At 34.8% G+C, this 22,187-nt stretch overlaps 1 protein-coding gene across 15 annotated transcripts in view; it reads left to right on the forward strand.

Annotated features, from left to right (window-relative positions):
* klc1a (kinesin light chain 1a) overlaps positions 1–21,257 on the forward strand; it is a 91,616-nt gene extending 70,359 nt beyond the window's left edge. For 6 of the 15 annotated variants that reach the window (XM_073919442.1, XM_073919443.1, XM_005156633.6 and 3 more), the window contains 3 exons: positions 10,333–10,463; positions 14,317–14,380; positions 17,592–21,257. In XM_073919442.1, the coding sequence (XP_073775543.1) occupies positions 10,333–10,463; positions 14,317–14,380; positions 17,592–17,672 (276 nt within the window). In that variant the 3' untranslated portion in view covers positions 17,673–21,257. 15 annotated transcript variants of the gene reach the window in all.
* Positions 21,258–22,187: the final 930 nt, after the last annotated feature.

The following is a 22,187-nucleotide window of genomic DNA, read 5'->3' on the forward strand; positions in this document are numbered from 1 at the left end:
CATGATTCTATACAATGTATAACCAAAGCAGCACAGCATTTTTTTGTTTTAGCTTGCAGTTGCTTTTTATGTGCCTGTGAGTAGCTGTAGTTTCAGATTAGTTCTTTTTGAGGAGTATATTAGGTCGAACTAGCCTAAATATCCATTCACATGTTCCTTTCTGATTTAGATCCTGTTTCTACTTTGAACTAATGTGTGTTTTTTAGGGATGGGTATCGTTAAGGTTTTAGCAGTATTACTACTTTTAATGATACCACTTATCGGTTAGGTATTTTAACGGTTCTTTTATCGGTACTTTTGAGGTGTTTTTTTTTATATTAAAAAAAAATCAAATAAAAAATTAGACAGGATTAACAACACTTTATTTTATAATTATTTATTTCGTTAAAATAAAAACAACACATCTGTTTTATACAAACAGTATAATATACATTAATATGTTCATGTTTTAGTGAGATTAATTGCTTCATGTCAAATGGAATTTGAATTATTCACATAAGTAGATCACTTACAAAGGTATTGGAAGCATGATGTGAATAGAGGCGAAATTTCACCAGCCAAATTCAACATAAAGTCGTAAATCTCTATATTATCAGCAGTGGACAATCTAAAAATGTTTCAGATTTGTACCTGCATTTACTTCGGACTGACAAAAATGCATTTGAGTTCCAGGTGTGAACCAAGCCCTTTATCACATAACGAACAGTCCAACCTTTTATGAAAGACCAATGTAGGAAAAAAATTGAAATTATTTCATTATTTTATCAATTTTATGAAGTAATTTTATCTTTATGGTATTTTGCAAAGACATCTATGCTTCAAGATGGGTGAATGAACCATCCAGGTGATCAGTGTTGCAGATTGTTTCAAACTCATAAATTAGCATCACGGTGGTTACTATACAACATGACACCCCACATTTTAAGAATTTGACACATTGCTTTCCAAGTGCTCGTAAACTGGCAGTGTCATTTAGCATCTGTCGACATCTGTCCAGCTCAGTGCGGTTCATTTTAAGAAGTGTAAACACTGTCAGATAAACCTGTGAAAGCACCCCTGTCTCTCCAGACTGGGTCTCCTCCCTATGGAACAAACCTAGAACATCTCTCTATGTAGGTGTCCAGGAAACATGCGAAATAGATGCCCGAGACACTTTATGTGAAGGTGCTGAGACTCTACTCTGAGTTCCTCTCGAGCTCCTCAATCTTTAAGGGTGTGCCCTAAGACCCCAAAAAACCCATTTCAGTTGCATGTATCTGAGATTTGTTTTTTACGTCCATCCAGAATCGTTTCGTTGTTTAAAACTCATCTGAGACTTGTTGTTATAGCAATAGGTCTGGTAGCTCAAACCTGCTCGAGAGCAGGCTTATCTCATATAAATAGGATTAGATTGGGTCGTTCCAAGCAAAGGTAACACTAAAAGTATGTTCAGAGTACTTATATATTCTTACAGTTGTAAGCTATGGATCATGAACACTGTGGAAAATGGTAAAATAGTTTTTAAAAAACCTTTTTTTAAACTATAAATAAAACAGTTGTGCAACCTACAATCCACGTCACGTGTGTTCGTTTTTCAAAGAAAACATTTATTAATATGGACTTTTTAGATACAAATGCAAATGTACTATTTTAAGGTACCGACCCAGCTTTAGTACAATTTGTGTATAATAATGGACAACATTTTTTTTTTTTTTTAAGGAAAGGAATAAAATGTATGCAGTCATGCACATGTTTTAAAGGCTAATATGCCTGTGATTTGATGCTTCGCAAATGTTGCAGACACCTTTACCGATATCAAAATGCTTTTTTAATGCAAAATTAATTTTAAAAAATATTTAAGGAACTAGAATAGGCCCACTATAACAAAGAAAATCCGCTCTAAATGTAAAACTAAATTAAATGCTAAATACTCTAGACACTAAGGATGCAACGATTATAGATTTTGGTTGTACAATTATAGTCTAAGAAATAATCACGATTTCACGGTAATCAAGATTATTATGCATTCATTAATTTCAAAACACCACTAGTTTAGAAAATCACCTGAAAACTCTTTATATTTTAAAGTGTTATTTATTGCTGTTCAGTAACCAATTGATACAGCACAAACTAATATTACAAACAAACAATAGCCTATTTTTAACTTTTGTACTTGGTAGCACCGTTGCTCCCAACTTCAAAAATTTTAGGAGCACCATAAAAAAGTTAGGAGCACCCCCCAAAAAAGAATGAGTACCACTGCAAATTGTATATTAACAAATTTATTTTATTTAAAAACATTGAAACATCAACAAAAACCAGAAACAACTAACTAATTCTGTTATAACTTAATGATATTTGTGCAATAACTGCAAAATTAATGTCTAATAATTATAAAATATAATGATGACAATGATAATAATACTAACAAAAAATAACATTATCATGCTACCTTGAATGTGCTTTAATGTGAGATATCTGCTATAAAAAGTTCAACTTACATTATGACAAATAAATCTATGGTTTGCATCAAACAAAAACGAAGCATTGCAGTAAGAAATATACATTTTGCACTATTGCTTTCATACACATGTCAATATAATAACCAGAAAGAACGGACAAACGAAAGGAAGAAAAGCCTCATTTCGGCCACTCTTAAAAGGCTTTGGTTTTGGTTTGTGTCATTGTACATGTTCTGTCTTGTTATGCGCTGATTTACTTTTTTTTGTTTGTGGAAAAAAGCAGGCGAGTCAGCCGACCCAATATATGAGAAGCGCAGAGCAGCATTCTCACGATGACCACCTGCGCAATACTGTTCTTTGTCATGAGCCGAAGTTTCAATTTAAACTTAGCTAAGTCAAGCTTCTGGCAAAGATCTATACACTGTTAGATTTTACATTTAGCGTCCATTTGCCTTGAACGCTGTGAATGCAATACATCGAGATTCGAACATTAAACAGCTAATCCACTCCGAGTCTTTCAGCACTCTCTCCGAAAACACTGGATTGGTCTCGGCTTGCAGATCATATAACCGCATGATCGCTCTCATCGGCACCAATATTTCTAACTTTAAGTAGAGTTGCAAACCTGTGTTCTTTTATTGCTTCTTCCTCAAACTTCATCCGTTTGCAGTTTCAGCGCTCACAAAAGCCCTTATCTCAACTAGTGCGCCTGAAAAATATGAGCGCTTTGCATTGCGTTGCGTCACCCTCCAGTGGAAATAATGAACTCGCACCAGCTTGCCTTAGTTAATTGCCCCAGTCATAGTTAATCCCATGTGCGTGGTTATTAGTCTCTGTGTACAAACTAGCACACAGTTGGCATAACTTTGTTTAGTTGCCACAGTTTTGATCCGCGCAGAATCACGGTGGTGAGAAGCTTTTATGATTAATTAACCATAATGAATTGAAGCGCGGTTAATAGTGAAACCGGTTAATCGTTGCATCCCTACTTGACACATGAAAGTGTAAAGCCTGCAGCGCACAACCAAGGTGGAAAGTTTTTCCATATCATATTTAACTAACAGTTTAGTACAAATTTTATGTCATTTTGCTCACATATGTAATTGTATATTAATCAGAAGATGTCATTATGCTGCTGTGTTGTATGTCAGTATTTGCATTGCTTATCATGTTTTCGAGGATCGATAGATCTGTTCTTTAACACACACATACAGCAATCTCGGATCAATTCATCCAGGCATTTTAGTCTGATTTGTGATCTTGTTTGAAGAACCAAATTACCTAAAAATCAGTTATTAAGATTAAAAGATCCAGGATCTGTCAAATCAACTTAGATCATTTAAGCAAGGCATGAAGAACAACTTGAACTAATATTTTATGGGTTCTTACAAAGAAGTGATATGTGTATGACGTTAATCTCAATTTTCAGGTGTACCCCACTCCTTCAGTACCAAGTAAGAGTACTGTTGGCAGTGGAAACTTGAAAAGGAACCATACCGAATCATACTGCGCTAAACTGTACTATACCACTCGATTAAAACGAGGTACAAGTGTCACTTTTTTAATATTACAAAAATCACTTACTCAGTTACTTTAACTTCATCAACAATATTACTCAAGCTGTTACCTCACCATGACAGTAGTTAAATCTGAGAATTGATTTTGCACTGCCATTGAGATATGTATCTTGGCACATTTTGGAACCCAGTGATGTCCATTTAATTATTTGCACTTATTTGATCATGTGGAGTATGTTTTAGCTCTTACTGCCATCTGATTTTTTTTTTTTTTTTTGCGCTTTCTGAATCTTTTGCTTTCTCTCTTTTCATTGTCTGTGCTTTCAATTTCAGTCTCCCTAATAATATAACATTAACATTCAGTCTCTGTTCCTCTTTCTCTATAACCCCTCTCTCCTTCTTGTGTACTTATTCTCCCTCCTCTTGCATCTCTCTCTATCTCCCTCTCTTTTGTGTGGTTGGCAGGTGTAACTTCAGATGCCTTGTTGTGGTTGTTGAACTTACCTTCTGCATGATGGACGCCATCCTCACTCCCTCTCCAGCTTTGCTGTTTTGCGTCTCCTCTCTCCGAACAGCACCTTTCCTCCTTCTCCTCCTCCTGTGGGCATAATTGGGCTAAAGCAGACCTAAGAGGGCCATGTTCTGTGGCTTTCCCTTCTATGTCAAAAGTTGAACTAAGTCTCCCTTCTATCACTATAATAATCTGTCAGTCTGTAATATGTCAGTAGAAGATCTCTTCTTGCCTGTCGGTCTCTGTTTGTCTGGTCATCATGTCTGTTTGTCTCTAATTAACTTCCTGTTGAACTCTTATCAAGTTATTCTGCTGTATAAAGCACTCTCTCTCTCTTATTTAACATTCCATTTTTTTCTGCTCAAATACTCCAAAGCGACTATCCTTGATTTTCCTTCCCATCTCTAACACTGATTGGAATTTTCATCTCCGCTTTGAGTGAGAATTCTCTTGTTAAGAATGAAAATTCTCTTATTTCAAAGAATGAATGAGAATTCTCTTGTCAAGTTCTGCTCCTGAAGTTGTTCCAAACCTGCTTGCTGTTCACTAATCTGTAATAGAGAACTGGATTGCTCCTGTGCCTTTTCGACCGTTCACTTGTGACACATTGATAGTTTTCTTTAGCAAATATACATAAACATGTTGTACACCAAACATGTCAAAAAGCTTTTATTTACACAAATTTAAGCAAATTAATTGATTTGAGTCAATCCCATCTCACTGATTAGATATGTTTTGTATGTGCACTTACAATAAAGCCTTTATCTGATTTGGTTTATAGTGCATTGTTAAAATTAGGTGTTTGTTTGGTCAAGTAAGTTACATGGTTTGAAAATTCATATGATGCCAATACAGTTCAAGCAACATGACAGTAAATTAATGAATGGAGTTGTATTTGGCTCTGTTACCTGTTTTAAAAAAGAAGCACTGCTTCCATCTATGACTGTCAGGTGGTTTTGCTATTGTAGTAGATTATATATCACAGTATATTATTAGTTTATGATAAATTTTTTAGCTATTACTACTCACTTCTAAGGAAAGAAAGAGTATATTTGCACACAAATGACAAAATAAGCTTGAAGAGAACCTGAACAGATTTTCCTCATCCTTTATTAAACGTGTCAGACTTGTAACTGTACACCGGGTCATTTTTGAAGCAGAGCGACTAGTCCCAGTAGCGTAGACATTGTAACTCTATGTCAGTATGGCACAGTAAGATGGCGGATGCAAGACTTCCGGTGGTTTCTGAGCAATCCAGTAATTCTTTATAGATCAGTGCTGCTGTCATTTTCTCCTAAGAATACATGTTGAATTTTAACAATTAATAGTGGGTGTGCTATTATAGCAATAGAATATAAATACTTGTATGGTATTTTTAATTCAGACAGTCTGTGATGAAAATATTAGAAAAAAGAAAATACACTTTCACTTTTGGAATGACATAAGATGGTTCTCGGAAGGTGAAGCTTAAGAATAAACTATAGTCAGAGTGGTCCTTTAATTTAATAGACATTAAAGCAAACTTTGCTCCTCTCCTAAAGTAATGTTCCATATTCAGTACAAGTTGAGCTCAACAGCATTTTTGATAATGTCAATAACCACAAAATATCATGTTGTGTCTGAAATAATAATAAAAACAACAACAAAAATCTGTTGTTTTTCTGAATTTACAGAAATACTTGCATTTTTAAACGTCAGTTTTGTGGTAGCACTAAATCTGTATCTTCTGGGAAAAAAATCACACCCACTACCAGTAATTCTAAATAAAGTTAAATGTTTAGAAACATCGTATTTTAGCCCCCTTCAATCCACAACAAATTATGTGTTAAGCAAAGAATTTTGGATTACGCTGAAAAAACAAACACATTTTGTTAAAATTATGTTACAAAGTTATATATTAAATATATTAATAAATCGCTTGAGTCCATTATGTATGGAACATTTTGCCACAAATGCTGTGAAAAGCATATCTTGTATTGACTGACATTTTAATCTTATGCAGGACTTGTGACACTAGTTGTTTTGGTTTTCATTGGTTCCTCTCAATTTCTTGTAATGCAGGGGACTTTAGAACGGCTCTTTCTCTAAATGAAGCCTCTCTATCACACTTTTTGTATAGTGCATTAATGTGGCATGGTGTTGTTGTTCAGCTTCTGTATAAACCAAATCCTGGTTTTCACGCACTTTCATATTGTTCATTATTGTGAGACCCTTGTATGTACACTAGTTGAACACTAGCGAAAGAGATGAGTAACGGGATGATTAGAAGCATGTCTGTAGAATCTAATGTTCTTGTTTTTTTTTCCTACTAACATGTTCACTGGTGTTTTGCTGCATCTTTTGTCTTTCATAACTTCTAATAAAACTGACTTCGCTCACCAGAGCCTCTGCCTGTGTGTCCTCTTTCTCTTCACCTGTTTTTGAATGCATATGTGTGAGTTTTTCCTGTGACATATTCAAACCTGATGTTGATATATGTGTGTGAGTTGGATGTGTTTGGGCTGATTCCTGTAATTGCTTGTCTTTTTTTAATGGAGGTTAACTGGGACAATGTTGTCTTCAACCCTCTTCTTCCTTCCACCTCCATCAATCTCTCCATGCTTTTCCAAGTGCTCAGGGTTCAGAGGTGAGGGGTCACAGCAGAAGAGACTGCAGCAGATCTGTATCAATATGTATTGGAAAACAGAAACCAGATGTATTGGGATCTACAGAATATTAAATGGTTCAAATGATCACCACATATTATAAAATCCAGGAGTTTCAAGTAGTTTTACATGAACCTTTCTACATCAAATGTAAATCTAGTTATGGTTGCTTGAGAAAACCAACATACTGTTATACTACATAAATGTATTATTCTTCCATCTTCTTCTTAGACTTTATTAAGAACACACCTCCTCCTAGACTGTTCATACAACCACCAAACAAACTACAAACCTCCAAACTGGTCTGACTTGGGTTGCTATTTCTTTTCCAACTGATCTGACTTGCGATTTTCCGAAAACTGAACTGGAAAACTTCTAAAAGTCCCATTGACATAACATTAGACCAAACATTGTGACCTCATAGCTTTGTCATACAGATATAAGTTTTGGCTCATTTAACTCAGACTAATAATCTGCCAACCACTGATGACCTTTGAAATTACTAGCCACACTCTAGCAACCACTTACAGCACCCTAGCAACTGTTCCATAGATGTGTATTGTAAAAAAACTGACATTGCAGGACACCTTAGCAATTGCCTAGCAATGCCTTAACAACCAGCCAAAATACTCAAGCAATGCTTTAGCAACTGCTTGGTAGCTAATCAGAACACCCTATCAACCGCCTAGAAACATCTTAACAACCACTTAGTCCACCCTAGCAACACCTTAGCAACCATTCAGAACGCCCTAGCAACCCTTAGCAACACCTTAGTAATCACTCACAACCCCCTACCAACCACCTAGCAAGACACATGCCAATACTAGAAATATGTTAACATATATGTAGTTATTTATCTATGCCAACGGTTTCAAACTTCCTAAAACTACTTCAATTATTTGAACTTTTTTTAAATGACTTCAAACTGTCAGACGAGGCTTTCTCAAGCCACCATAAAGTTTGTCTATGAACTTTACTTTTCTAGTTATACTCTAAATCTTTTCATCAATTTGGAAATGGACATTCTGTAGATGCAGTCTCTGTACAGTTTTTAATAAATGTTTTTTATTTTTTTAGATAATTCTTTAATAAAGTTTAAATCACATTTACGCCATACCAGTGCTCAAGAACGACGTACAAAGCATTGCAAACACTGCAAAAATGTTAATCAATAGTCGACTGTAACTTGTGATTTTCAGCCATACATCCTGTTTATTAGTATTATGGAACCTGCATACTTTAGTTTTTATTTCTGTAACATCTTGACTGTAATGACAGCATAAGCTAATATGACAATGATCACTCAGACTCGAGCTGCACGATTCTGGCTAAATGAGAATCACGATTTTTATTTATTTATTTATTTTTGCTTAATAAAATCATGATTTTCTTCATTCTTAGATGTAAAATACATGTTAATGTTAGTAGGCTACTTTTATTGTTAATTATCAAAGGTATAGTAAAATAACAATAATGTTATGTGTATTTTTGTTGGTTAAAATGCTTAATTTTGTAGTGTGGTGTAGAATGATGGACTTGAACAGACTTTAAATTTGTCCTGGTCATTAATGCACAGTAAAGTGATGACATCAGAATACAACTATTCATAATTCTGATGTTAAATTATTATGTTTGAGACATATACTTGCAATCTGACGACATTATTAAACCATTTTTTTTTTCTACTGGTAAAATCAGACATTTGTCAGATTCCCTCTTGCATTATATTCAACATTATATAGGCAAGAGTAGTTATACTGACACTGTTAAACATTTATTCTCATGCACAAGAAAAAAACATGTAAAATGCTCGTCGCAGTCATAACTATTATGCGATAGGATTATTTAAATGATGTGCAAAATGATTCTGATGGTATGATAACCTTGGATAAAAATATCACAGTTTTGCGATTTGACGCAATTGTGATTATTGCTGTAAAATATATTCTTTTTAAAAGTCTGAAGAAAACAAAATATTTTATTTTGAGAAACATTTCCAAAATATTTTAACAGTAAACATGTCTAATAATAATTAAATAATTAAAATAAATCATTCACTTCTGCTGTCTTCATTAGTTTCAAACACACTGATATCTTTACAGTTTAAAACTGTATTTTTGGATATCTTTTCTGCGTAAAAAAAATGTTAATAAAAAAATCATACACGTACCTTAGGAACGGTATAGCAGAAAATTTTGCTGGTTTTAAAACCTTGACTTTTCCAAACCGCGGTATACCTTGAAAGAAGATATTATCCAATCCCTAATGTCATCATATTCATATATAATCTCTTTTTGATAAATTTTGAAATATATGATGCATGTATATATGACTTATCTGTATATCTTTGAAATCTAAACATTAACTTGTATTTAAAATATATGAATAACCATATTTAAAATAGAAAAAAACAAATATTAGAATACATTGAAAATTGAGAATAAAATAAAAGGTTTAGCCTATTAAAATCAATTTACTGATCACATCGGTGTTATCATACGTATAATTTTTTGTTATTTTTTTTACTTTATTTATTCAGCGATTCCTCCGCATACCACTAAATGGAAGCTTGCGTACCACTAGTGGTACACGTACCACAGTTTGAGAACCACTGGTCTAGGGGGTCGAATCGAGTTTGCAATCTTTTTTTTTTTTTTGTTTAATTATGCAGATCTTCCTCAGATGCCAATTATATGCTTTATTAAGTGTTTTATGTTACCAGTGTGAGTTTGTCTACCACTTTACATGACATTTAGACCCATAATGAAGATAGTTTACCTCAAATCTTGAAATAAAACAACAGCTTATAATTTAGTGCAAATCAACAACAGCAATCACTCAGCATATACTTTTAATAATGTTATTTAGGTGTAATACTTATTAATTACTTAAACCCATCCATTTCATTTGGAGCACAGTACATTCTGCACTGCTTTATTTCTGTTGTATTTTAATGGATCTGTTGTGTTGCATCTGGTGTGGACATCTCTGGAATATTGTGATGTAGCGTGTTGTTAGGGCACGGAGTGATGGTTAACAGAATTAAAATCTTGGGGTAAAGCCTTTAAAATGAATACACCTCAGCACATTCACAAATCAAGGTAAGTGTTTGTTGTGCTTGATTGTGTGTTAAGTGTATGTCAGAATGGGCCCTGTTTGACTAATGTGCTGTATTTGGTTGCATATGTGTGGTTAATGATGTAGTCTTCTGTTCACAGGACGGTTCAGGCTCCTTGAAGCGAAGCGGTTCTTTTAGCAAACTACGGGCCTCTATCCGGCGCAGCAGCGAGAAACTAGTCCGCAAACTCAAAGGAGGAGGTGTACGAGAAAACGAACCCAAAAATCCAGGGTAACTATAACCACTTCCTTCCCAAATGTCAGACCTCCTTCTCTTCCAAAAATCCCAAACCTTCAAACGGACTCAACCATGGCTAGATGCACACGACACTGTGACAATTAAGCCTCAAACAAAATATACACTGAAGTGACAAAGTGAGTGCTGTGTTTGGAGAAATGGGTTTGCTTAAACAGTGTTAAGATGATTTGGCTAGAGTTTCAGTTAAACTCTGCTGTGAAGTACGGTAGATCTCTAGAGCAAAATGGAGCAGGAGCACTTCATTTTTCAACCTCAAAGTCATTACATTACACATTCTAAAGGGTCACTGAGAGTTGAAGACCGTAAATATGAAAAGGCTAAAGTGAACTGTCTCAATCTGAATTACTTTTAAAGGGATAGTAACAGTTTACTTAAAAATTTTAATTTGCTGAGTGATCCAAGATGGAAGTGGTGATTTTTTAACATTAGTGAAGACTTTTAGTGAACATCGTGGTTCTTGGAAATTCAAAGTCAATGACTACTCTCACTTTAAGAGTAAAAAAAAAAAAACTCTTTTACCTGGAGAAACCAAGATAATACCCATGGCTCCAGATGATGCATCAAGGTTTTATGAATTGAAATGATTGGTATGGGCAACAAACTGAACGTTGCTGACAATACTATTACCTTCAGTATGAATAAGAGGTTAGTGCAAGATATTAAACATTGTTTACAATATTATTATGTTTAATCCATAGCTTTGACAAATAGTTTATACATGACTACTTCCTGTCACAAAATGGAAAACAAAACTCCAAGTTACATTGGAGAAATGGAGCAGGACTGTTATATTTTTCATCAAATTGTTCCTTCCTTGTGCTTATCCTAGTTACTGCAACCTAAAAAAATGCCAAGGACTGTTGAATATAACTGGAAGGTAACAATGTTAAAAATGATGTTTAGTTTCTTCCTCGGACTGCTCGTTTCATTTTCTCAAAACCTCAATGTATCTTTTAGAGCCTTGGTTATTCATTTTATTTTGCCTTTGTTTGTTTTTTACTTAAACTAAAAGTGCCGCATGATCCACATTTGGATCACATTTGCAGCTGAAATTAATTTTTTTTCTAAAATATTTAATAATTCTAAATAAATATTAAAGCCACCATCTTGGATGAGTGTCAGTAACGGAAAAGCAAATATTTTTTGGTGGTATTTTCTCTTTTAATATTTAATGCCAAAAAATAAATTTTCTCATCCAAAGTGTTTTTATAGAGATTATGGTCCATTTTATATACGCATCTCCTTAATGGGAGTGAGGCAGATGTTTTTTTTTACATGCAGATGGGATTTTGCTCATGATATCCTGGAATATGCAAAGTCTCTTTCTTTTCCGCTAACCAGTTTTAAGTGGATGCTTGCTTTATTAACTGGATTGCACATGAACAAACGTGCTTAACTCTGAATGATACGTTGACAACTAACGTGACATTAGGATGCAATGCATTGAGGGAAAGCTGTTTGTGTCTGTTACTGGGGTTTCTGTATCATCTGATTGGTCAGATGTGACTAACTTTCTTGCCTTTTTTGTAAAGATTTATGTTTTATATTTATTCCTTGAGTTTTAACTATATTTTCTGGTCTATGCTCTGAATTTTTTTTTTTTTTTTTTTTTTTTTTGCTTGGTGACTATTTGTCTGCTTGGATCTGTTTTTTTTTTTGTGCGTGTGTGTGAACTTTTATATTTTCTGTGCTGTGCTGTACGTTTGTTTAATTAAATAAACATTTCCTTGCAAATTTGCTGTCTACTGCATGCCTGTTTCCTCCATTTTCTGTCTTATGGCCTCATTTGCTGTGTAATCCAATGTTTTTTTTTTTTCATTTAATCTTGCCTCTAAAACATTTTTTCTTCCCAAAAATACCGATCAAAACTCCATTTGGAATGGATCAAATTCACATACTTATTTACATAAAAATATATTAATTTGTATTATAAAAACACACATACAGTTGAAGTCAAAATTATTAGTTATTAGTGTGTGTGTGTGTGTGTGTGTGTGTGTGTGTGTGTGTGTGTGTGTGTGTGTGTGTGTGTGTGTGTGTGTGTGTAATATCCTGTTTGATGTCTGATTTTTGTTTATGATTTTATAGAATGTTTTATAGTGTTTAAAGAAAATCATCTTTACCAGCCCTTATGGAATAGCTTACCCATAAACGAACATGTTTTATTTTCCTGTCGTTCCAAACTTAAATGTTGTTTTGTCAAACATGTCCAGAACTATATTTTTTTCATTCTAAGCACACTCAAACATGCACAAGCGTTAGCATGAGAAATATGTAGCTGGCTGCAGTTTACTTAACAGCCACCAGTGTAACTAATGATGGGTTTTCTACATATAGCCCCTTTAAATATCATATTCTGTTAAATAATTTTAACACGCGAGTTTTGAAATAAGTGTCCAAAAACTAATCTACAGATAACACTGTATGTTTTGCATGTGTTTTTACTGTTGTGTTTTTATGTCAGTTCACATTAGGGACTTTTGCACCAGAGGAGCCTTTTCATAGTTCCTAAAACCAGTGCCCTTAAAACCATTATACACTTTTACCATTTTACCCTTACTTTTCCACCCTAGAAACTGGGGACTATTTGAGTTAGGAACACAATTTGGGGTTATTAAATAACCTCCTACCTCAGTGTAAAGTCCAGTACCTTTGTACAGTGATGTAAATGTACACTTGTTTGTGCAAATGCAAGCCATACAAACGTCAGAACAGCGATGTATTTAAAGACATTCATATTCAGAAAGATAATATTGCAGCATTATTTTGTTGCCTTTTACTGTGGCATTGTTAAACTCTTAACCATAATAAGTTGTATTAGATTCATTTTTTTTTTTTTTTTTTTGGCGAGTACAAGAACCTACAAAACTTTAAGGGTTAGTCCACCCTAAATTAAATTTTTTATTAATTACTCATGCTCATGTTCATCTTTGGAACACCAATAAGATAGTATATGTCTGATAGCTCAGTGATCCTCCATAGATAGCAACATAGAGAGGTATCAGAAAACATCCTCAAAACAATCCATGTGTCTTTAGTGGTTAATGCAGAATATTTTTAAGCAACAAAACTAATAACTAATGACAACAGTTAGTGTTAGTATAAGGTGCACTGTTCACTTATGTATTTGCTAAATGCCCACACAGGCTTCCTCTGTTTAAAACTAAGCACAAATGCATCCGAGGTAAAATGTCAGCAGTGCAACTGAGCATGACACGCATAAAAAAACTTGCACTATGCTGACACACTGAGGAGGAGAATAAAGTTGAATAAAGTCATTTTTATTTTATGTGCGCACAAAGGTATTCCCGTACCTTGATAATGAATTACTGAAGGGATTTGCTCTGTTTTGAGGATGTTTTTGATATTTTTCTGTACTTTAAACAAGTCTGAAGGATGAGCGAGCTAACAAATTTAATCTAAAATATCTTAATTTGTATTCTAAAGACAATTAAAGGTCTTTAGGCAGTAATTAATATTGTAATTTTCATTTAAGGGTAAATTATTATTTTTCTTAAGCGCAGCACTCAATGCAAACTTGCTAACCTGAACTTTAGAGTTCCTAATAAAGGTGCGAATGCAACCAATAAAATTTTCCCAGGGGAATGAGTTGCTAGAAAATCACGCCTGGTGGCTAGTTCATATATCAGAGATCCTGTAACTATTCTGTGCAAAAGTCCCTTGTGTAAGGTATCATCTCTGAGTGACAGTTGAATTAACATAATTTTAACCCACACATTCCCATCCCACAAACCCCACCTCACTCCCACCATGACCCCTCACCTCTGCCTACTGACGTGCTTGCATGTGGCTCTGTCGGATGCAGCATGAAGAGGGCCAGCTCTCTCGGAGTCCTCAACCAGCCGGATAAACCAGTTGGTGAACTCAATGTAAGACCACATCCTTCTCTTCTAGTCCAAAAAAGCTTTATCTTCCAACTATTCTTAATCTGTCAGTCTACATCTTGTATACATTAGTTTCTTTCTATTTTAGACTTCCTTTTGCTCTGTTTTTCTGGACCATATGTCTGACACTGACACTTTCTCTTGGCCATTTAGTTTTTGGGGGCATTTAATTTCAGCACATCCAGAGCTCCATCATTACCATTAACACAAATTTGTCTGGAATCTCACAATGTGTTTGCTAAAATGTCCAGTAACCACTGATGGGCTGTTTTTTTTATCATTTGTCTTGATTGGTTCTTTTGTTCTGAATCTAAAGTGTTTCTGAAAGCTGATGCTATAAATGGTTGTTTTAGTTTAGTTTTGAGTTTTGTTGCCAGGTTTAGACTACAGAATATCTTGGTCACTGTGTTAGATTATCATACTCCAAAATTCTTGTGTAATGGACCAGAAACAGGCCAGACTGCCTGTGCTTTCCAAGTGAGATATATCATCTTCTGAAGGGCACTTCATAATGAAACAATCATGGCTTCATCTTGAAGTTTTGTTCCAAAATGAATTGCTCAAATCTGGCCACTTCAAAGTGCTACTGGATGGACACTTCAGGACCCTATAATAATTTTTGCAGGGAAGTTGTTTGGTGTCCAACAGCGCATTTCATTTGGAAGAGCCCTTGCCTATTCCCATAGGGTTGAGTCCTTCTAAATGGAACACTTTGAAAGTCTTGCTGTAGAGGGCAGTGCATTAAATCGTTCTGCCATTGTGACATTACATGCTAATTCATATTCAACAACTGTTTTTGCAGATTTATAGAGGCTGATGGTAGACCTCATGTATGTAAAAAGATCTGCTTTTTGCATTTAAAAAAATCTTGTGTCATTAACTTTGGATTCACATGGGCATCTGTGTTAATGCTTGACAGGTCATAGTGACAACAGCCAATCACGTACTAGAATACACACCATATTTACCATTGCACCTACATCCAAGCTTGGTTCCTCTTGTATAAGTCCCAATATGTATTTAAAGAATAATCATATAGACTATTTCAATATGGTCATGTCATAGGCCCATGAACATTACCTGCTTGTTATTAAACTATTACATAACTGTAACAAGAGGCAGTTCAATCATAACTTAATTTTAAAATAGTAGTCATAACATTAACATTATGTGGCTCTTTTTGGATTCTCGAAAGCTATAGAAATTAATAAAACAGGAAATATGCCTGCTGAAAAATCCAGCTTAAACCAGCCTAGGCTGGTTGGCTGGTTTTAGCTGGTCAAACAGGCTGGTTTTAGAGGGGTTTTGGCCACTTCCAGGCTGGTTTCCAGCCATTTCCAGTCTGGTCTTAGCTGGTTAGGCTGGGAGATGACCAGCTAAATCCAGCTTGACCAGCCTAGCCAAGCTGGGAGCCCAGCCAAAACCAGCTATGTCCAGCTTAAACCAGGCTGGTCAAGCTGGTTTTAGCTGGATTTAGCTGGTCATTTTCCAGCCTGACCAGCTAAGACCAGGCTGGAAATGGCTGGAAACCAGCCTGGAAGTGGCCAAAACCCCTCTAAAACCAGCCTGGTCGACCAGCTAAAACCAGCCAACCAGCCTAGGCTGGTTTAAGCTGGATTTTTTAGCAGGGATGTTGGGACCATTTTTTGTGTTTACATCCCTCAAAATGGTCTATAGGACAAGGTTATTACCAACTGTGGTAATATATATATATATATATATATATATATATATATTTTTTTTTTTTCCCCCTCCTTTTTAATGTACCACTATTCTTTGGTGTTTCATTAATGTGATTGGATAGTGTGTGGACTAGTACAACATATTGCCTCACGTAATTTGATTGACTGACGCTTGTGAAATAATTAGTAACTTGTTATTACTAATAATTATGTTATATACTAATTTATAAAAGAGTTCTGTCTGGTTCTCAAATCTGATCGGCTGATAGCTGTGCGATATTCTGCAATATCAGAACTCCTACAGCCTCTTTACCCTTTGTGTATTACTCTGCCCACATACCGCCAGCAAAAAGCAGACACTACAGATCTAAAGTTTAAAAGATGCACACTCAACTGTTTAACTTTCATCTTATAATTTGAATCCGGAAGAAAGTAGTTTCTTATACAAAAGGGTTTTTGAGACTCTCCATGTTTGATTTTGTTTTAATATACACAATTATGCCGTCAAACTGTTGTATAAACGCAATATCACACTCATAGCAGTGCGATATTGCTCATTTATATAATATATATACTAATGTATATAATAAATATAATTGTTACTTGGTAGTTGAAAACCACCTGATGTGAATTTTGATAACTCTGAATTTGCGGCGTGGTGGCACAGTGGATAGTTCTGTCGTCTCACAGCAAGAAGGTCGCTGGTTTGAGCCTCGGCTGGGTCAGTTGGCATTTCTATGTGAATCTTTGCAAGTTCTCCATGTGTTTGCATGGGTTTCCTCCAGGTGCTCTGGTTTTCCCCTTAGTCTAAAGACACGCGTTGTACAGTAGGTTAATTGGGTGAGCTAAATTGTCCATAGTGTATGTGTGTGAATGAATGAGAGTGTATGGGTGTTTCCCAGTGATGGGTTGGAGCTGTAAGGGCATCCGCTACCTAAAACATATGATGGATAAGTTCATTCTGCTTTGGCAACCACAGATTAATAAAGTGACCAAGCCAAAAAGAAAATTAATCAATTAATCTGCATCTTATTTCGGAGGCTGTTGCTGCAGTGTTTTCCACCAAGGCAACATGGCGTGCTGAAATATAATTAAGACATTGGCAGTGGGCAGAATATAGAGACAAAAAAAAAAAACAGACTTCTGACATAGAATCCATATTTTTAAAGGAGAATAACTGACTTAACATAGATTTTCAGATTAACAGGCATGTTAAACATATAGTAATTTTATGCTTTAGAAAAGTCAAAAATATACACAGCACCTTTAAAACAAGCGCCCCATGTGAATTATTTATTTATTTATTTATTTGTATTTATTTTTTTATTTTTTTACTTTTTTGGAATTGGATATCTTTAGAACAAACTTTACAAAACCAGACTACTCTATACACTTTTTGTGATAATTAAGTTTACAAGTGTACATTTGGATGAAGATCACCAGGCAGTATGATGCAGAATGAACATCCCCAGAGCAGTATGAAGTTAATTTATTCATTTGTATTTTCCAAACAGGAACGAAATAATCGTCTAAGGAAGATGCGGGACCTGAGTTCCAGCCACACTGACCTAGCACATTCTGAAGATCTGCTGTAAGACGTCTCATCATTTGGATTGCAGTGGTTAAGACAGTACTAACTTCTCCACAGATCACTTCCTTGCTCAAGTCTTTAGGTATTTAAAATCTGTAAATGTCAAACAGAACCAAAGAACGTTATTAATTCGAAAATATTATTCGGTTAAAGATGAAAAATTATGAAAAAATAGATGGACTCTGGGCTTTTTTTTTTAATTAGATTATATATATGATTCTCTGATTCTTCTGGAAAACAAGAACAATAAGATTCGTATTAATGAAGGAGTACAGTGACTTACGATATGTAACAGGTGGTGTACATTTGAATGTTTATAAACAAAATTGACTTTTTTTGTATAATTTCATATCTTAGGAGTCTGCCACTGACAGTTAAATGTTGTTTATATCTTGAGCTACACCAGAGGACCATAATACTAAAGTATTTAGTCAGACATATTCCCTTGATACAGAAAATAATCTTCACATGTTTACATAAAAACCATATTACTCTTTTAAATGAAAGCGGTGAGGCCTTATTTTTTTATCTGGTTTATGACAAATGGAAAAATCCCTTTGTCACATTACATAAACAGATTTTAATTGGTTAACTCTGCCCTTGAGGTCTATGAGTAATATATGTAATAGATCTCAGGACTGAAATAATAGTTTCAGCCTATAACTATAAAGCACTTTGATATCACAGGATAATGTTACAATTACTGAATCTGTTACAGAACTAAATTGTGTGGAAGAGGTTCATTTTTAAATGGATGCTTTTAGTTGTTTTAAATGATTTGACCTAGTTTTGCCTGTTACTCCACCTTTAGCACCAATATTTTTTAATTGAGATCTGTAACCTGAATATTACAAGATTTCATGAACAATAAGAAACACATGAATCCTGGTTTAATGTTATTTAATGTTTATGAGTTACAAATACATCTACTCCAGATAGAAATGCACTGGAATATAAGGTCTGTCTCCAGATGTTTTAACTATAGGAACTGTTTAAAGGCAACTGTGCCTTGTGAGTGCCTCAGGCAGGTTCTTACTATTGAAAGATGTTGATTTTTAAGTATGACAGCTGAACAGTTAAAATTATGTAAGGTCAAATGTGGGTCAATATTTTACAAACTAAAGGTGTGTGTGTATATCGTGACGCATAAAAGCCCAGTATGTCAGTGTGGGTTTATACTGATCCAGTGCACAGCACAACTGTTCATCTTGACTTCTATATATCCATCTAACGCTTTCATGATAACCTTTATGTGGGTGTAATATAATATATTGCTGCCTCATGCAGTAATTCATTCATGTTGTTTTTGTGTAAATGTTTTCTTTATAAAACCCATGATAACCTACATCTCTGCAGTGTGACAATGTGCAATAACGTAGCTGATGTTTGTTGGCTGGTTTTGATCTCACATAAGATGTTTTACTGACAAAAGCTGGAAAGTTAGCTTTGCTTGTGTGATTTGGTTTGTACTTAAAGTGAATAAAATATAGCATTGTGTTTTTGTACATAGAGTATATTCATACAATGCAAGTATTCATAGAGCTTCACTTTTTCCACATTTTTTTTATATTACAGCCTTATTTTAAACTAGATAAAATTTATATATTTTCTCAAAATTCTACCCACATTACCCCATAATGACAATGTGAAAAAATATATTTTTCTTTTAAATTCTTGCAAATGTATTAAAAATAAAAAACCTGAAAAAACACATGTACATAAGTATTCACAGCCTTTGCTCAATACTTTGTTGATGCACCTTTGACAGCAATTACAGCCTCAAGTCTTTTTGAATATGATGCCATAAGCTTTGAAATTTTTGCCCATTCCTCTTTGCATTACCTGTCAAGCTCTATTGGGTTGGATGGGAAGCAACAGTGTACAGCCATTTTCAGATCTCTCCAGAGATGTTCAATAGGGTTTAGGTCTAGGCTCTGGCTGGACCACTCAAGGACATTCACAGAGTTGTTGTGAAGCCACTCTATTGATATTTTGGCGGTGTGCTTTGGGTCATTGTCCTGCTGGAAGATGAATTGTCGCCCTAGTCTGAGGTCGAGCACTCTGAAGAAGGTTTTCAATCAGGCTGTCTCTGTACGTTGCTGGATTTATTTTTCCCTCTATCCTGACTAGTCTTCCAGTTCCTGCTGCTGAAAAACATCCCCACAGCATGATGCTGCCACCAACATGCTTAACTGTAGGGATGGTAACACCTGGCATTCACTCCAAAGAGTTCTATTTTAGTCTCATCAAACTAGAGAATTTTGTTTCTCATGGTCTGAGAGTTCCAGAAGGGCAGTGGCTTCCGTTTGCCGACTCTATTATACATGCCTGATTGGTGGACTGCTGCACAGATGGTTGTCCTTCTGTAAGGTTCTCCTTTTTCCACAGAATAACGCTGGAGCTCAGACAGAGTGACCATCAGGTTATTGATTACCTTCCTGACTAAGACCCTTCTCTCCTGATCACTCAGCTTTGATGGCCGGACAGCTCTAGAAAGAGTCTTGGTGGTTATAAACAACTTCCACTTACAGATGATGGAGGCCACTGTGCTCATTGTAATCTTTTGGGCAGCAGAAATTTTTCTGTAACCTTCCCCAGCCTTGTGCCTCGAGACAATCCTGTCTCGGAGGTCTACAGACAGTTCCCTTTGTCTTTGTGCTTAGTCTCTGCTTTAACATACACTTTCAACCCTTGGACATTAGGTGTATGCCTTTTCAAATCATGACCAGACAACTGAATTTACCACAGGTGAACTCCAATTAAGCTGCTGAAACGTCTCAAGAATGATCAGTGGAAACAGAATGTACTTGAGCTCAATTTAGAGCTTCACGGCAAAAGCTGTAAATACTTTTGTATATGTGATTTTTCAGGTTTTTATTTTGAATAAATTTGCAACAATTTTATAAAAAAATTCTCACATTGTCATTATGGGGTATTGTGTGTAGAAAGTTGAGGAAATAAATTAATTCAATCCATTTTGGAATAAGGCTGTAACAAAAAAAATGTGGAAAAGTGAAGCGCTATGAATACTTTCCAGATGCACTGTATGATAGTTTGAGCTTCGCTACACACTTGTGGGACTAAATGTTCCCTTAACATGTTCAACTTAAATTTTCATACTGTTTATATGCTTTGATATTTGACTGTTGATCAGTTTGTTTTTGAAAATGGTTACTGATGTGGCATCACTCCCTGAAGAGAGCTTTTACATTTATGATATTCAGTTGAATAGTTTTTGTTTGCTTTCTTGACAGAGTTTAACCCTAAAGTGTGAAATTGGATTTAAGGTTGATGACAAATAAAGGGACTGTTGTGACCTATATGATATACCCTGACATATTTATTTATTTGGTTGCTGATGATGAATTCATGACACCTGTCTCTATCATTTACCATCTGTGTTAATGTTTGTTTGTTTTCTGGGGGTGATTTGTTTATATGTATGTATGTGAAATTTCGCACTGTACCCTTCCACTTTCTCAGGCTGCCGCTGTTTGGCTAAACTTAATTTACTACCATTGTGTGGTGATGTGTGTTGCTCTGAATATCATATGATACAGTGTACAAACTTGAATAAAGACGACAGAAGTACTTGATTCTCTTGGTTTTGCTTCCCCCTGCTGGCAAGTCAATCGTCATTCTACAGAAACATCCTCTTTTGGTATGGCAAATTCATTTTTCAAAAATTTAAACTTAGACCATTATTAAATTACCTTTTGACTTTATAAAAGCACATACAAGACAGCCAAATGATAAAAAAGAAAATTGTATGCATTTATTTAAAGATCGCATACAGTACTGAACTGGTTTTTATTACTTTTGTTATCACTGCAAAAAATGCTTTTCTTACTTAGATTTTTTTTGTCTTATTTTAGTCTAAATATCAAAAAATCCTTAAATCAAGAAGCACTTTCTAGGTAAGCAAAACATAATTTTAATGTCATTGTTTTGAGAAATGATATGCTAATAAAGTGTGCCCATTCCTCACAACTAAGTGTGTTTTTCTTAGTAACAAGCAAAATAATCTTGTTTTTCCTTTTGACATATGATTTTTTTTTCTTACTCCATTTGCAGATTATTTTGCTTGTTTTAAGGAAAAAAACTCAACTTTATTTTGGCATATTATTTCTTGAAACAAGACTTTGTTTTGCTTGTCTAGAACATTCTTCTTGATTTTTAGATATTTGGACTAGAAACAAGACCAAAAAAAAAAGGCAGTTTTTGCAGTGTGTTTCTTGATTTTTGTTTTGAGCATATGTGGAGAGTTACAGAAACGTCTTGACCCAGATATGAGATTTTTCTCTTTTACAGTTTTTCCCAATTGTTTACACACATTTTCTGAGAACTCTACAAACAAATCAAAAACCACACACACATTGGGCAAAACCCTTCTGCAAAATAAAACTGTGTTCAAAACAATGCATTTTTTTCTCAAAATGGTATTTTGTTTTCCAATGACACACGCAATTGGCATTTATTAGAAACAGTTGATCACTGATTATGTAAAACACTATGACCA

The sequence above is a fragment of the Danio rerio genome, chromosome 13 (genome assembly GCF_049306965.1).
Source record: "Danio rerio strain Tuebingen ecotype United States chromosome 13, GRCz12tu, whole genome shotgun sequence".
NCBI classification, from domain to species: Eukaryota; Metazoa; Chordata; class Actinopteri; order Cypriniformes; family Danionidae; genus Danio; species Danio rerio.